This window comes from Gavia stellata, chromosome Z (genome assembly GCF_030936135.1).
Source record: "Gavia stellata isolate bGavSte3 chromosome Z, bGavSte3.hap2, whole genome shotgun sequence".
NCBI classification, from domain to species: Eukaryota; Metazoa; Chordata; class Aves; order Gaviiformes; family Gaviidae; genus Gavia; species Gavia stellata.
This window is the reverse complement of record NC_082637.1, coordinates 57,032,121-57,049,211: the sequence shown is the minus strand read 5'-3', so window position 1 is coordinate 57,049,211 and position 17,091 is coordinate 57,032,121. Positions and strand designations below refer to the sequence as shown.

General features: G+C 44.7%; 2 protein-coding genes across 4 annotated transcripts in view; both read right to left on the bottom strand.

The window, feature by feature from the left end:
• NRG1 (neuregulin 1) overlaps positions 1 to 15,685 on the bottom strand; it is a 100,942-nt gene extending 85,257 nt beyond the window's left edge. For all 3 annotated transcript variants that reach the window (XM_059833785.1, XM_009819697.2, XM_009819698.2), the window contains exon 1: positions 15,058 to 15,685. In XM_059833785.1, the coding sequence (XP_059689768.1) occupies positions 15,058 to 15,685 (628 nt within the window). The remainder of the gene's footprint in view (positions 1 to 15,057) is intronic.
• A 453-nt stretch (positions 15,686 to 16,138) lies between these two features.
• On the bottom strand, positions 16,139 to 16,300 carry LOC132320710 (uncharacterized). Its single transcript, XM_059833786.1, has one exon. The coding sequence runs from the start codon at positions 16,298 to 16,300 to the stop codon at positions 16,139 to 16,141; it is 162 nt and encodes a 53-aa protein (XP_059689769.1).
• Positions 16,301 to 17,091: the final 791 nt, after the last annotated feature.

Genomic DNA, 17,091 nt, shown 5'->3' with positions numbered 1-17,091 from the left:
CAGTTTGCTCTCTGGCCAGTGGGCCACTGGAGAAGAGCATCACAGAGCAAGGGCAAAGCAGAACTTGATCTCCCACATCTACAGCCATGCCAAAATCCCTTAACGTCTCCACCACCACTGATGCTGGGCCAGTGCAGCAGACGGCCTGGACTGCCAGGCAGCAGAGAGCTACTGCCTTTTGGATATTGTGCATTGTCCCAAAAAAGAGGTAGGATCCCTCCCTTTTGCACTGCACAAGTACCATGCAGAGGCTCTTGCCCCTGCAGTAGGCATCATGTGCTCTACTTCCAGTAATTTCCCTGCAGTTTCAAACTAGACACTTTCCAGAAGACTTGTTTCATTTTAAAGTGGGATTTAAAGTGTTGTCATGGTGTCCTGCCCTCACCATGAAGCAACAGAATAATTTAGGTTGTGGCTGAAAACATGTTTGAGTCTTCTGTAAACGGCATCATGGCAGAGCTGAACTCAGACGTAAAGAGGATACAGCTCCCTAGGGTGTCTCAGCAATTGGTCACATGCTGAGTTTGGTATAGGAGATATCATCACATGCAAACCTTCATTTGACCTCCCTTGTCAAATACAAGTCTGGCAGTGATCCAATCCCATGCATTTGTGCTCTGTACCAAGCTGTCTATCCTTAGCAAACCCTGTATTAATATGGGCATGTTGCACTCTGAAGCAATGGCATTTACCTATTCAGGAGCTGATTTCATGCAGGACACTGGGCATAGAGCACATCTAATGTAATCAATCTTGCATTTCTAGCTGAGGCAGTGCTTAGGTTGCTTTTTGCTAACAGCAGCGGCTATGCAGAACCGGTATGTACAGTATCCTTGCTGCAGAGAAAAGCAAACTGGCAGGAGAAGAAAGAATTGTTCCTGGCATCATTTCCCCACCTACACAGCAGAAGGCAGAGCTGTTTCAAACCAAGCAATTATCCTCAATTTATTACAGTAATGACAATAGTGAAGGGCAAAGCTAAAAAATCTTTCTGGACAGGACTGACCAGCAAGGAGTGGGGTTTCTGCCAAAGAGATTGCACTCAGACCAATGAGTCCCCCATGGATGTTCAGAAAATGCTTACATCCCTTCTTCTCCGACCTCAAGGGTCTGCCTTTTTGCCTGGTGAGCTGGAGTCATCCCTGCACCGCGTACCTGTTGGATGCCTGCACCTTCGCCGAGCAACACTGTGGGGTCTGCCCTCCCTCCTGGCCACACGGCTGGCACCCTGCCACCACCACAGTAATGGAGCGGCAGAGCCTTCACAGCTCCTCTTCCACCTCACCATCATGCTCCTCCGTCTGCCAGACTTGGACTCCTTCCTCCCCTGGCCCAAGCAGGAGAGCCATGCAGTGACTGCTGCCTGGGGAGAAATCGCCTGGCCAGAGACACAGGAGGTGACGGTGTGAAGGTCATTCCTGCAGCCTTGCTTTGTGCAAGTCAAGGCTGCTAAATTTAATGGGGGTCTGTGAGTGGCTGAGGAACTGAGGTCTGGACCCATGCTTTACAGGGGACAGTGAAAAAACAGCCATGGGAGGAGCAGACAGTGTTCAAAACAACCAGCTGATTTTGCGTATTTATGCACAAAAATTGAAACTAGCAAAGATTTGGAAAGAAGCAATCAATCCCTATTAAAAAGAAAAACAAAAAACCCCACCAAAACCAGAAAACAGAAACAAACACAAACAAACAGGGCCCGCAGCTGGTTGAGGTTCAGCCAAAGGGTGAACAACAAGTCTTCCACATTCAAAGCTCTCAACTTCTGGAAATGTGATCCCTAGACTTCGGCTGAATTGTCAATTGTCAATGAAGTGCAATGTTGCTATTTTGTTTTTCTGAAGGAAGCCGTTAGTTAACAGTCTATTACATTCAATGATGCAATGACAGAAAAACAGCCTAACTTGAAATGTCAGGATCTGATTTTGTTTACATTTATTTCATCTTTTTTTAGCAATAAATGCCAGAAAGGAATGTCTTTTAACAGTGAAAGTGTATTGTCTTCCTATGTATCTTAAACAATATTGCTTATCACAAACTAAAAAAACAAACCTCTGGAATTGAAGGATTCTGGAGTGATTGTTTCTTTGTTGTATCTTTATTCAACCATACTTACTACCCTTTATTTGTGACCTTTTATTTTGCCTCTCAGGCTGTGGGACTTCATTCTTGGTGCTGCCACAGGTTTCCTCTGTGATACTGGGTAAATCACAGAGGCCTCTGTAAGAGAAGCTGTTGGCACTTAGAAACTGTGAATTCACCCAAGCAAGGCAAAACATTTGTAAACTGTCACCTACGATGTTATCATTGACTCATGCTCTGTAAAACGAGGCTGGCAAGTATATTTCCTTAGTTCTCTCCCAGGCTTGTAATGGGTATGAGTGCAGGCTGCTGCCAAAACGTGTTTTTGGGCGGTGTTGGTGGAAGATCACTCCATTATGGTTCTCTTTGTCTCATGCCATGCAAACTGGGGTCCTAGCTGGTCTTGCAGTGTGCTTTGCTGACACCAGCAGTGATATTGCAAACCTCACAGTGCCAGCCCTATGGAAATGCAGGCTAACAGTGCGAACAAAATCGTCGTTACATCTGCAGCAACATCCTTCTCTACTTGCAGGTCTGGATATTCCCACACTCGCCCCCCTGACGCTTTCAAAGGAGAAGGTGAAGTGCCCCCTCATAGCACAGCTTTGTGTGGTCCAGCTTAGGAATATCTTCCCCCATCTTGAAACCTGAACAACCTCCCTAGGATCTAAGTACTGTTCAGCACACAGCCCAAAGGGCTGGCATGCACCGCAGTGACATTTCAATCACAGTCGCCATTTCCCCTTCAGACTGAAGCCCATTAGCTGCTAAACTAGGCTACTTCCTGGCGCTCAGCTGAAGGAAGCACTTTGTTGGGAGTATAATCAATCTTACCACAAAACTCTGGCTGGTACTCTCTCAGGTGATTAAACAGCCACATGGGAGAAAAATGACACAATTCAAGGGTTGCTCTTAACTGAGCTAGGACATGAAAAATGAAAAGTGTCACTGTATTACTTTGACTCCGTTACATCATCACCCCCAAAAAGGAGCCATGAAGTGCAGCTCCTCTGTGATGGACTCATGCATAATTCAAAACACAAGCTGCCTTCAGGAGATCTCTAAGTCCGAGTCTGCCGAGAATGTCAAGCAGCACAAGCTTGAAGGCTTCTCAAGCAATGAAAAGATCACACTGCAAGAAAATGAAGCCCAGGAAAGACTGAGGCTGAGATCACACATGGGAAGTCACAAACTGACAACTTTAAAAGCTCAGTTAGCAAGTGAACATCCCCAGAAGCTCTTGTAGTTTTACAGGTATCTCTAGATTTTGGTCCTTCTGCTACATAGTCTTCTTATGCTTTATGAATATTCACCGTATGGACTCCCCACAAGAATGGAACATAATGCTCTTTAAATTAGCAGAATTTAAAGCAGAATTGCTGTTAGATTTTGAATGGTCATTCCAAGGTTTTTTCTATTTTTACATGCAAGCCCAGACAGGTTGAGCTGCAACTGGAAAGGTAGACAGCATTTTCAATCCTGAACTCACCACAAGGTAAAACAAAGGCCAGTGTGGCTGAACTGCCCATTAGTTTTCAGTGAAAACTAGAGTCAGCATGTAGGTAAAGAGTTGTTTCCAGTAACTATTATAAACATGAAGAAATCTGCATTCACCTAAAGTCAACAGAGGGTGGGATTTGAATGTGCTAAAATTTCTGTCTTGATGAGATTGGGATATGAATCAGTTACCTTGGGGTAGCAAGTTACCGTGGTGCAATTGGTGACATTACTGGTTGGGACACGCATTCTTCCTGAGCGGTTGGTGAAGGTCAGTTAACCCCCAAAGTAAAAATTCCAGCAGTTGAACAGCCTTATTCTTAAAAAAACTGTCATTAATTTCTAGCTTGAATAATCTACTTTCAGCTCACTCTCAGACGATGCAGTGTTTGCTTGCCAGATCTAAACACCCCCAATTTTCTCTTATATGACCTGTCATTACACAAAAGTCATGGTCAAGTAATTTGTCTGATCTTTTCCTATTGACTGACATTTTTAAGTCTTCCTCTGCAGGGGCAGTATTTACATGACTTGAACAACATTTGCAAGCTGTGATTTTAAAAACTTTGTCAGTGTTTCTGCTAAGTCATAATTTTGGATTAATAATGAGGAATATTTTGTCATTGTGCCATCACCATTTGTAAAACAGAGTAATGTATGAAAATTAATATATGAATGGAATGTAAGTTAACATCAGACAGCAGTGCTGGCATACACATTTCTTAAAATCAATGTATATTAGCATCCTGAAAGTATCAGTAACAGCCCTGAGAAGAAATTACAGATAATCTGGAAAAGCAAAAGCAGAGAATAACCACATATTACTCTGCAACTTGGAGAACCTGCTAGATATCTTTTAGGGGCCAGTCAATTTAGACACCGAATTCTTCCTTGAATACTGGCATACTGACATGCCATGCTCGTTGGATTTCAGGAAGCATCAGAATATTTTTCTGCTTTCTTTGTCTTCAGCCCCCTCCCCTGCCAGCTTCTGCCCAGCTAAGTGGCTGGAGGGAACTGATACTTCTGATTCACAGCTAGTAAATCTGCTTCCTGGGCTTGTAGCAGTTATCTGAATACACTTACAGAACCTGTCTTTCTAATCCTTCCTCCAAATTTAGTGAAGGAAAAACTGCACATACTAAACAGTCGATTAGCAACAATTAGGAAAATTACAGGGTTGCTTGAAAAGCTACTTATCTGAGAGATCTCCATTAATCTCTATAGCATGGTGAATTCAAATGCTTGGAGCCAGCAGGCAACAGAGAGTTTGAGAGCCATGTTCTTGAACCTTCACATGTACAAAACTCAGTGTATTTGTTGGATTTACTGGCAAGATACAATTTTATAAAGCGAAAGGAGAATTCTGAGGTATCTTTCTGTTAACTGACTTTGAAGAAAAGACTCTGTGCACTAATGCATTTATTGGGTTTTTGATCCTGGAACACAGCCTTTCGTTGTGCACAAACAGAATACATACACAGCCATACGTCATGAAAATTACATAGCTGAAGAAGTTTTCAAAAATTGGTACTGATAACCTTTGAAATCTATTAATGCTATCACCAAATCCAAGTCTCCAAAAAGTAGGGTGGGCTTACTAACCTTCATGAGGCAATGGCTGGAGTGCACGGAAAGCTTTTGAACAAAGTGGTGGGAGGTAATTCAATGACAGAGAGCCACTTTGCAGCATTCGCGGCACAGGCAGAGCAGAGTGGCTCCAGCCCTCAGGGAGGCTGGGGAAAGCAGGGTGCAAAGGGCACTTCCTTTCATCTCCGTGTCAGTGAGGAGCCCATACTCAGCATGGCTGGATGGCAAGGGGATCTGCCCTGCAGAGGTTCCCTTGGAAATGCAGCATGGCCAAAGAATGGATGATTGCATTCATAGTCCAGCCCCTCAGCAGGGGGAAAAGCTGCTTTAGGATCTCTGGCAAGTCCCAGGCAGACTGCAGGTACCTGTGGCATTGGGCAACAGATTCTTCCTGCTTTCTTCCAGTCAAGAAAAGATCAGACCTCCCCAGCTCTCCTGTGCTTGGCAGATATAACCACTTCTTCTCAGTTTCCTGGCACTTTCCTGGCTACTTAATGATGTTCCTCTCTTGCAAGTGTGAGCTCAAGCCTCTCCAAGCCCCTGTACCAACACAGCAGGAAGCCTTTTGTCATCCGTCTTATCCTGTGCTTTTTAATTCCTAAAACCCTAACAACACACTCAGCAGTTTTTTCCCTGACCAGCTCAGACTAGGTACAGAAATGATCATTCTTCCATTCCCCTACAATTTTCTCTCTCACCCTGATACACTTCATTTCCTTTGCTAAGGCAGTATTACCTTCACACTGCTAACCATTCTGCTGAGCACATGAACAGCCCAAGAAAAGCTATCTTGAAAATATCAAAATGTCTTGAAAATCCCAGCTATCTTGAAATTATTAGCCATTGTGACTTTCTTGATATGATCACGCTCCTTAATTCCCATGTCCTGTGATGATAAAAGATGCTTGGGTGTCACGGAACCCTATCAGACTGAGTCCATGCAGCAGACCAACTGTAGGACAGAAATGCAAGAGAATCCATCACATAAGCAAAGTGTCTTTAAGCAGAGTGGACAGGAGCAATGCACAAACACCAAAATACTTCCCTCCCACAAATCCATGCTCTGGGGCTGTTTCTGCTTTTGGAAGGAAAAAACCAAATGTTGGAGAGGCTGAGACAATAAACTGAATGAAGGGCAAACTAATGCAGTGGTCCTTGGGCCAACAATAGGAGAAGTGTCAGTGGGGTACAGAGGGAGAAATCTTCGAAAACGTGAGCAGAAGTGAAGGGAATAGGGGAGCCTGCACAGTTAAAACCATTGAGCTGACCTCCGGTTCACCCAAGAAATGTTGTTGAGGGCATCCTTCAGAGCAGGACAGAATCAGCTGGGGAATGCGAAAGCTGAAACTCCTCCTAAAAAGCACACACCATTGCCAAGGACGGCTGATATTTGTCTTTTCTTCCCTTGACTGGCTCTTATGATTGTTGTTGCACCCCAGTAAGAAGCAGCATGCAACCTTGGGGGTCAAGAAGCAGGACAGTGAGGTCCCTTGCATGTATGAGACATGGGTCTTCTGCTCTGAATGGACATTATTACTGATTTACTGCTTAAAATATTAGACACTGGTGCTACCTCATGCATCTTGGGTGCTTCTGAACAGTGACCGAGACACCGAACAGATTTGTTGTCCTTTGTCGGGATTTTGGACTAGCCCATGTGTAAGTATCATATCAAAATTATAGCTCTATTTATCTGAAAACTAAGAAAGCATGAATGGGGTTGGAATAATTCAAGGACTGAAAACAATTCCCTCCATGGGGAGAATTATGGAGTTCAGCCTGCTTGTCCTGTCAAAAAGGCTTATCCAAAGCTGAGCTGATTACAGTGTATATGCACCTTTGTGAGGGTAAAATACATGGCATGGAAGAGCTTTTTAATCTAGGAGAGAAAGGTGTAAATGAACAAACGGCCAGAATACAAACACATATTTTCAAAGCAAAGTAAGCGGTTCTGTTTAAAAGCAAAGCTAGAATAGGGGAAAAGGCAGACACTGTCTCGCCTTCGGTCTTCACACCACAACCAGTGAGGGTCTGGGAGAAACCTTAGTCAGGAAGATACTCTGTCATGTAGGCCATGGACCAGAGCATCCCCATGCTCTGCTAGGTCTTACAGGCCTATGGACCTGAGAACATTCATGCCAGTGAAAATTCAGTCCTACAAAACCTAAATTAATTATCCAGATTAATTTAGTATAGTGAAAAGCATAAGTTTCTCTTCTCGAGACCCAGTTTCAGCAGCTTTACGCTGGGTTCCTGTTATCACCTTAGAAGATTCAAGTGATCTTTTATGAGCTTGGAGTCTTTTCTTCTTTTGCATAAGAGAAAGTCTTTTGAACAAGCTTGATGTTCTTTTTTTCTCTTTTGATCTGTCTAATCACATGAATTAATTGACTGTTAAAAATTGTAAAATTCAAATCTCTTTCAGGAATTCCATAGAAATACTGAACTATGTCACGAATCATGCTTAAGATCATAGCTGCATATACTCCCCCCAGTTCCATGTGACTACCAACCCAGTATTGATTTCCTTTCATCTCAAAAACTGAAGCGATATTCATTGCCAAAATAAAAAGCTGTCTGAGTTATGAGAATGCACTGCCAGCAAGTTCCAGGATGAAACATAGATATAAAAAAGAAAAAGTGGGGGAGGGGGTAGTGAAAGCATATTTGAAAAAGCTGAATATACTCTGCAAGAAGATATATATTAAAAGAAGGCTTTTGTAATAAAACAATACAGGAGCAAAGGTAATAGATGGATGCCACAATACCACCGATCTCGTCCGGAGCTGGATGGACCTTGCCTCTGGTTTAGCTTAGAGCAGCCCTGAGTGGTGGCCAGCCATGTCCCACTGTATTTGTTCCTCCACATTTTTCCCCAGCTAAAACCTTTCCTTTCATCTCAGTGACTAAGACTATAAATGGGGTGGGAGGGCAGGGATGAGAGGCAGGATGAGACAGGACAGGCTGTAAATAAGCAGACATTACATTGCCCGAAAATAACGCATAGGTTTTTCTCCCATGCTGCTTTCCAGAGGTCTCTAATTGCCAAACAATGGTCATGCTCAGGCTCTTGAGTTTCATGTGTGTCTCCTACTGAGTCTGGTAACTTCATATAATATTTTAATGTGAAAGATCAAGATGTGATTCAACAGTGCTCACTCTCCAGGAAACTGGGCTCCCTGCAGTATAAATAGTAAAGGTAGTCAGTGTGCCTACTATAAAGCAATCCACAAAAAGGCAGTGCCTGCTCCTCTTCATGGTCTGCCTGGGGAACAAGAGGGCAGAAGCTGTTAGCAGGAGATACTATAAAACCGCCTACCTGTCTCCAAAGTTACGCGCCGTGACTCAGTCCTTCCTTGATTTCATGTGGCCTGAACATGACCTGAAGCACAAGACTCCTGTCTTTGCTTAACTTAGTACCTTGTAGCAAAAAAGATATATTTGGGTCCAAACAGATCTGAATTCCTCAAAGAAAACAATTCTTTTCACTCAGTCAGAGAGCCTAACACCACTCCATCCTAGGTGAAGCAGGCTTTTTCCTTTCAGAAGTCTTTCATCACCTGCCATGGTATCTTCTAGGGATCTCTGCCCTTACCTGACAGAGAGCCAGAGCAGTCTCTCCCCAGGTACTGTCTGCAGTAGATTGGCATCACATGTGCTCTCCCTGAACCAGCTGCCTCATTGCATTGCTATTGATTCCGAGTTGGATTTCTGCAGCAAATCTATTGCATTTCCATTAGCAAGACTGCAAATGATGAAAACGCTCATTTGTATCATTCCAGCTCTGCATCACAATTAACCTGCTACTTAGCCTCCAGCAAGCCAAATTTTGCCTTGTCATCTGATGCTGAAAAAGTTCCCCAAGGTTTCTCTGCACCTAAAAGTTAGGCACTGCAAATCTGAGGTGGAATGCTGTGTGTGTTTATTTGCAGTGTACGAATAGGAAATAAAACATTTCACTTAGAAGTACAATAGATACTGAAGGATGATAATTTCAGTCCCCTGCAGTGGAAATCCAAACCCTGGGTTTTGTTGTGACATCAATTTTTAATCAGTTTTACTTAGCAACTTATGACGCAGTAGAGTCCCTGATGTCGTTTTTAATAAAGAAACAATGGTCGTATACTCCATATACCTATTGTATTTTCTATACTCACATATACATATGTATATAAATGAGGAGGGAGACCATGCAGAAGTTCCATGTAGCATGAATACATAACATTCTCAGTGAAGTTTATGAAGTAAAATGAAGCTTTTAAAAAGAAATACAAGTGCAAACTACTATTTTGCACTGAGAAATTCATACTGTTATTCAGAGAAAATACTTCAGGAAATACTGCTTTTTCTCCATCATGTTCTGTGCATGGTGCGTGGTGCACAGTGCACGAAAGAAAAAAACCACACCCATGAGGTAGTTTTGAAAGCCATGAATTTGGGGTGCTTGTCCAAGAGAAAGAAGTGCGGGACCAATTAGTTCAGTCCTCTGCATGTTAAATAGAAGAACTGTTCCTATGCAAGCAACGAATGTTAAAAAGGGGGAACAAAGAAACACAGCAATAAATTTGTCTGAAGAAACAGTGTGCTTGTTGAGGGCGTTTTAAAGACAGTGTGACTAACTCAGCTGGGGAGAGGAAGTCCCAGTTATCACTTTAGAAGGCTTAATGGACCTGAACTCCCTAAAAATTGCAGCGTCTTGTGCATCTCACCCCATCAGTCCCAATCCCACTTTACTCTGAGTGTTCCTGCCGCAAGTATATACATCTGTAAGCCACCATGACCTTTGGGAAAGCAGAGAAAGAAGTGTTTCAGGGAAATACGGACTGGCTGGCTCAGTACAGTGGTACTTGCTTTATTGCTGCTTGTTAATGGAGGCCCAGTTCTGTCTCCAGGGATTACTGAGATCAGCATCTCTTTATTACTCTTGTGAGTTAGGCTCAGAACTTGTCTGGTATCTTAATCATGAATAATTATAACTTCTCTGTGACAAGACATTGTTAATTCACAGGACATGTCAAAGAAAAGTCATGGCTTTCAAAACGAGTCTTCATATTGTGTAGCAGACATTTCACTTAAAAACTGAATTGCAAGGTTAGTCTCCCTATACACTCATTGGAGAAAGAGTTACTCCTTCTAGACTAGGAACTGGCTGGGGGAGGTCTCTCCCATTATGTTGAATAGGAAGCTGAAGGACGCCTTAGCTTCCTAATGTAGGCACTTAAGTCAGGTGTCTGAAGCTAATCAGCACCAATACTGTATCAGAAATGGAGCAACATTTGCTTTAAGGTGCTCTCCTCCTGCATCTTCAAGCTTTGGGGAAAAAGCAATCTCCCTTGTGGTGCTGCCCTGCATAGTAACAGTGAGAGTAGAAAAGGCTGGTATATAGCCTGTGCTGTATCATCTGCTCTCCCCTTCTGTGAGTACAGCCCCCTGCGGCTCTCCGAGACATCCCTGACCTTGACACTTTCAGAGGCTGCCAGGCATGGACTCAACCCTATGGCGTTGTAATGGGGATTTGAACTGCAGAGCATGGGTCAGAATTAGACTCTTTCAAGAAAAAGAACAAACACCATGTGAAGCTGCTATGAGCAAACCCTCACTGTCCATAAATTGAAGCCTTCAGCTGGGCTGCAGCACCCATAACTAGGGGGAAAGGCTCCCTCCAGCCTGCCACAGAGATAAAATACAGACTTTCACAAATCACAGTGTATAGGAGAAAAGACATCAAATGCAGAGCTGGGAAAGAACAAGCGGAGGTGAAAGAGGCAGAGAGAAAATGTAAGGAATATTTACAGTATGATATCAAAACAAGGGACAGGCTAGTTTTCTTTCCATTTTTCTCACCTCTAGCTCTAAAAAGACACAAGAAATTCAGCCATTGTGCCTGAATAACTTTGGAGGGGGGCTGAGACCATTTCCTACATAAACACCCACTACCAGTCCTCAGAGGCACTCTTCTAACACTTTTTCCACTGAGGATGAGAAAGCAGCAGCCTTTGCTGATGCTGGCCCAGCACACCTGAAGTGGCAGCAGAAATCAGAAACACAAGAAGGGAGCAGACCCAGTCAGCAGCGATTGACAGCAGTGCACAGCCCTTTCTCCGCTTTGCCACATTTTCCAGGCAAGGGCCAGCACCAGTGAGTTAGGAGGGAGCCCTGCCTGCCCCCGAGGGGCATGCACAGGTCTGGTGCTGCACCCACTCACCCACCTCTGCGTGTTACAACCAGAACAACTCACTGGGCACAGAGGTAGGGAGATGCAGACGTGCCTGTTAGTCACCTGCTGGCTGCCAGTGTGGAGTGAGGCATGCAGCTGGCCATCAGTGCACGGCACCCAAGGTGGCCAGGGAAGCCAAAGGCAGAAAGGGCGCAGGGGCAGCGTGGCTGTGCCGCGGGGAGGCGGATCGCCTGGACCCTGTTCTCTGACGGACCTTTTGTTCTGCTTATAGGGAAACCCACTCCAGCAAAGTCCTCATGCCATGGTGTATCTATCTCCTGCCCTGCCTCTTATGTGCCCCATGTCACCTCATCAAGTCAGGAGAGTTGTGATCCCAAAGCCAAGGGCTTGGGCACCTCCACTTCAGGGCAGAGCCAAAACATGGGAGCGCTACATCCTTTGGCAGAGCTGTCACCCCAGGAAGGCAACCCCACATGGACTTTGGCTGGTGGTTTTGAGGGAAATGTGCTTAAATGGAAAGAGAAGGCAGTGGAAAGACCTGTAAAGAGCGGAGTGGTTGGTTTGCAGATGTATAGATGCAGTTATTACAGAAACACAGTTTTGACAGTACTACAGAGCTGAGTCTATTACCAGCCTGTGTAAAGGGTGGGATTGTATTTAAAGCTGATGGTGTAGGAAGAAGTAAAATTTAGCTCCCGAACTGTGTTAGCACTTTTACAATCTGCATGTCTTCTTAGAGGGAGGGAGATTGTAGGTTAGTGTGTAATATTATATCCCGCTTGTAATGAAATCTTCTCTGGTGTAATTATGCTAAGATTGACACAGTCCCTAAATATGGCAATGCTTTAAAACATTCACCTTTCCTTTCTCTTTCAGCGAAGGAGAAATGATATTACAATATAAAATGTAAACCAAACAGAAAGGAAGAGATTATTTCTATATTGACAAAGGGCATGGTATAATAATAGGAGTGAGACCAGTCTTGAATCTAATGCACCAGACACAATTACTAGGATTGTCTCTCTTCTGCTTTCTCTCCCCGGCTCCAGGAGAAAGAAGAATCAATTAGCTCTCTGCAGACTATGACCTTGAAGGATACAGCTTTAAAGGGAATATGCTGAGTAAGACAGAAAAGAGAGGAGAAGAAGAGAAAAGGATTTGGAAACTCATGGAAGGGCTTGGTTCAGAAACAATACATCAACCACAGAATATGAGATGTGTCAGTTCTTCTTTATTTCTGCACTGGAAAAGAAAATTATCAGCACAAAAGGGGCTTTCTGGGAACAAGTTACCTCACTCTGTCTGAAATGGAAAAAAGGACACTGAGAGGCAAAAGAAGGCACAATCCAATTTGCTGATCCTACTTTTGAAGCCATCTCTCTGAGAATTTTATAGCTGTCAAAGGCATTCATTAGAAAAAAAAAAGGCAATCTGTCGACCTCTCCAACAAATCTTGCTCTACGTAAAACACAATGATGTGTTTGAAATGCATCTGTTTCAAAAACCCCAAGACAGTGCTTTTAGAGCTGTCCAAAAAGTTATTTTCATGCCTCTTTGAATTCTTAGGCAGACCTTCTGTAGTGTACTTTTCCAGCTTATTTTCTTATTTTCTTTGCAGGGAATTGCAGCCCCTTGCCATAGCCAGAATTACATGCCACAGTTAGAAAAAATACTGTCTACACAACCTTGTCCCTCAGAGCAACCCAAACTTGACCTGCTGCCAGTTCACCCTCTCCTTTCAGTCTGCATCTATCTGGAAGTCTATGATGCGTTAAAACACATTTACCTTAAGAAAATTAAGGCAACAGTAAAAAACACAACTCAACCCAATCACCTAATTTCTGAACAACCATTTATTTCCCAGATGTGAGCAGATCTGAATGCAGATAATGGCTTTTTGTCAGTGACTGCTCCAAAGAATCTCTTTTTTCCCCCCCGCTTCATTTACTTCAGAGATGAAGTTAGCATGTTATGGATAAAGGCTTGCCTCAGATGTAGAAATTCAAGAGGGTGAGGGTTGTCCTGGCATAACTAGCTTTTTGTTGCTTCTCCCTCTTACACGAAAGAGGCCATTTTGACTGGATGGTGGTCCCTGGTCTCTTTACGAAGTAAAAAGTGCTGTCATATCTTTAATGTCACAATATTTGCACTACAAAAAATATTTTCTGCATCAGTGGTAAAAAAAAAATCACTTAGAATAGTTCTATATAACTGCAAAGGTGGCTACGTGTCCCAGTAATACCAGTAATGTCTTACCTACCACAAAGCCCCCTGTCATTTAACTGCATGACAATATTTCCTTATTAGACTGTTTCCATCAGACAAATTCTTTTAATCCAGGCACCCATTATTTAAGCAAAAGGCAGCAAGGCTTCTATAGGAATACTTAAAATTTTCTTTCAGTGATTCTGGAATTGCTGTTCAAGACTGACTCTCAGCTGAAAGGACCTCTACTGAAATCACTGTAGTTATGCTCATTTTCACTGGCAAGGTGGTTGGCCCAAAATACTGTATCTAATCCAATTGCCACATATCTATACTGAGTCAAGTCCTGATGGGGCTAAACTCAGTAGCGAACTTCTGGTGACTTCAGGGCTCCAGGGTGAGATCCAGTATGCACCACCGACAGGGTGGCCATCCTGCGGCATTACAGGGAAGGCATGAGGTAGAATAAATGAGATGGGGTCCTGCAAGGCAATTTGCAAGGAACACCGTTGCTCACTCTGACCACTGCAGTTTTCCGAAGGAAACCTCAGCCCTGTGCTCTCGGCACAACGGCATGCTGTCTTCTCTTCTACTAGAGTTGCACAATTTACACAGCTCAGGAATTACTGGCTTGATCTGCTCCAGATTTGATGGGTTAAAATGGTGAATGTCAAAGAAATTACACTTCAGCAATATGGTATTTCGATGCTTTATGATCGCTACTGAGAAAATAATCCAGGTACTGTGGGTATTTTTTGCTTTAAGGATGAGCAAAGACTAATTTGGAAACTGACCCCTTCTGCATCAGCAAGAATGCTTTCCTGAAATGCCCCACAGAAGTCAATGAGGCAATGTCTGAGAAACAGGTTCAACAAGAATCAGCTCCTAGAGGAGGGGAAAGACGCAGAGAAATGTGTGGTATGCTCTTAAGAGAAAGGGAAAGATCATAAGCTAACTGCTAAATTAATAATTCCCAGTCTCTAACTGCTTCAAAAATGCTGTCACTCTTTCCCACTGTTCTCCTTGAGTGTTTCTGGAGGATGACAGGGATGTTTGCCAGCAACAGAGTTCAGGAAGGAGGTAGCAGAAGTGCTCTGCAGGCAAGGCAGAGAAAATGAACACACATCGAAGATCCAGCACAGGACGCAAATCAAATTTATAAGAAAAATACGCTAATAGACCATGTGGAATAGCTATCAGATAAACCCTTGAAGTAAATCACATACTTCCTTACAAGTGGATGCAGAGAAAAGGGTGGTACTGGTGCTTTACAAAGGTCCCAAATGAAGCCCTCTTCATTGCCATGCACACCTCAGAACTAGGTTCAGAGGCCCCTAGGTGCTCTCCTCAGAAGGTAACCCATGCTATACCCGTCTTAGCACGTTTAAGCTTTGCATGCCAATCACACGTCCTCCTTGAGGACAGCTGCAGAATAGTTAAGTGCCTTTTTTTTTTTTGTGTGTGTGTGTGTGGAAGGAAAAACAAAGAAACACATAGCTTCTACTTACAAAGTTTTGGAGCAGTTTGGAGATTGGTTTCAGTTGCTTGTGCCTGAGACGCTGTGGTAGGCTCCAGGGCGGGTGGTGACAGCGAAGGTGCGGCAGAGGACAAGAAGCCAACATCTAGGATGCGGTTATACAGAGAAGGCTGGAGGAACGATTTGGAGGGCACAAGCGAGCTGTCACTTTGCACTGTCGCTTCAGCCTTGCTCTTGGGACTAGGTACGGGGAAGGGTGAGGCATAGACCTCCGAAGGCACCCAGGCAGATAGAGCTGTAGGATCCACAGCGCTCTTTGGGTCTTGTCCTATCCTCCCAGGGTCAAGGTGGGTAGGAGAGTCATACTCAAAAATCTTGTCCACAAAGACCCACTTGAGGCCAGCAATGCAGAGGCAAAGGCTGAGCAGGCAAGCCAGGATAGGGGCGATGCAGATCTTTTCAGAGTTGAGGCAGCCCTTCAGTCGCTCTGCCTCCAGGCACACACAGCAGGTCGCGGCAAGGCCTGCTATCCCCTGGACCCTCCTGTCCTCTCTTTGGGTCCCCGGCATGTTGTCCTCAGCCGGGAGCCCGTCGAGGGACGCATCAAGGCTCAGCTGAGCTGAGGGGCTGGGGAAAGTGTCGGCAGCTACTTCAGACATGTTTAAGCATCAGCTCTCAAACAGCTCACCTCCAAAAGGCCTTAACTCTATCACAGTCCATTACTGTGAGACACAGACAAAAAGAGATGGTAGTAATAGTCACAGTGCTCTGCAAAAATCACAGAGTGCAAGTCAACAAAAGGTCCGAGCCCAGCAACGTCATCCAAACTGGGAGAGGAGTAATGCACAGGAAAAATGAGACACCCCCCCTGTCCTCCCCTGCCCCCGAGCCCTCTGTCGCTCTCTCTGCCTCTCCGAAGCAAGAGTAGCTTCACAATTACTGAGCTGCTGTTTGTGGCCACTTTTATAATTCCTTAAATGCCTCTCAAGCAATTCCAGCTCTTCTGCGGGAGGGAAGAAACATCCCCCCAAAAGCAAGCACAACAAAACAAAACAGGGGGAAGGAGGGTGACAAGAGAAAGAAAACCACGAACACCGAACAAATTGACCGGATTAAGTGAACCAATAGCCCAGAGCGAAAGGCAAGACTCTCACCTTGAGCATCTGAGGCTGGTATCTGCTTAGACGAGGAAAACAATTGTCATGCGGTAGAAGGAGCAAAAGCAAAATCTGTAACAACAGCGGCAGCGGCAGAAGTGACAGTAGCAGCAGCATCCTGTCGCGTTACAGCGGCGGCTGAAAGAGGCTGAATCATTACAGAGCAGCAGGTGCTCGCTGTCTGAGCATCACTGCAAACAATATCATTACACAGAGGTTTGAAAGGAAGAGCGATGCCAAGACGGTGGTAACTCCCTTTCTCTCCCCTCCCTCTTTGTCCTTCTTGAGCGCTCATTCACTTTCCTCCTTCCCCCCAGCCGCCCGCCCCGCTCCCCCAGCCCCCTCTCAGCCTGTTTCCCTGATGTACAGACTCGCTCCTTCCTCCCCTACCCCACCCCCCGCCCTCTGCAGGGCTGGTCTGAGGGAAATCAGTACACCCAGCAACGCAGGACTGTCAGTGACTTCCTATTTTATCCAATTAGGAGGAATAAAGGCCATCAAATCAAAGGGAGGGAGCGTGCAGGAGTTGCGCGCCCGCCCGCTCCCAGTCTCCAGCCCGAGCGCGGCCGGAGGCGGCGGCCATCGATGACACGGTCCTCCGGCGAGGACCGGGTGTCGGTGGGAGCTCTTTGGGCTGGACTGGGCTCGCACAGTCTGATACCCGATCTCTCCCAGGGGGAAGACCGCTTTCCAGCAGCAGTTTCTCCCTGCCTAACACCTAGAGACAGCTTTTCTTTCCAAGTCCCTGAATAAGTTTCATTCACTAGGAATAGTGCTGGGATGCATCTTAGGTCAAGCAGAGGAAAAAAAAAAAATCCCTAAAACATTCCCACCTCTGGCAAATTTGCCTTTAAGTTATTATAAAGAGGTCTGCATAATTTTTTTTTTTTTTTATATTCCATTTTCCA

Excerpts from the sequence above, each read along its gene's own strand:
- LOC132320710 (XM_059833786.1), bottom strand. The coding sequence starts at position 16,300 with ATGCTGCTGCTACTGTCACTTCTGCCGCTGCCGCTGTTGTTACAGATT.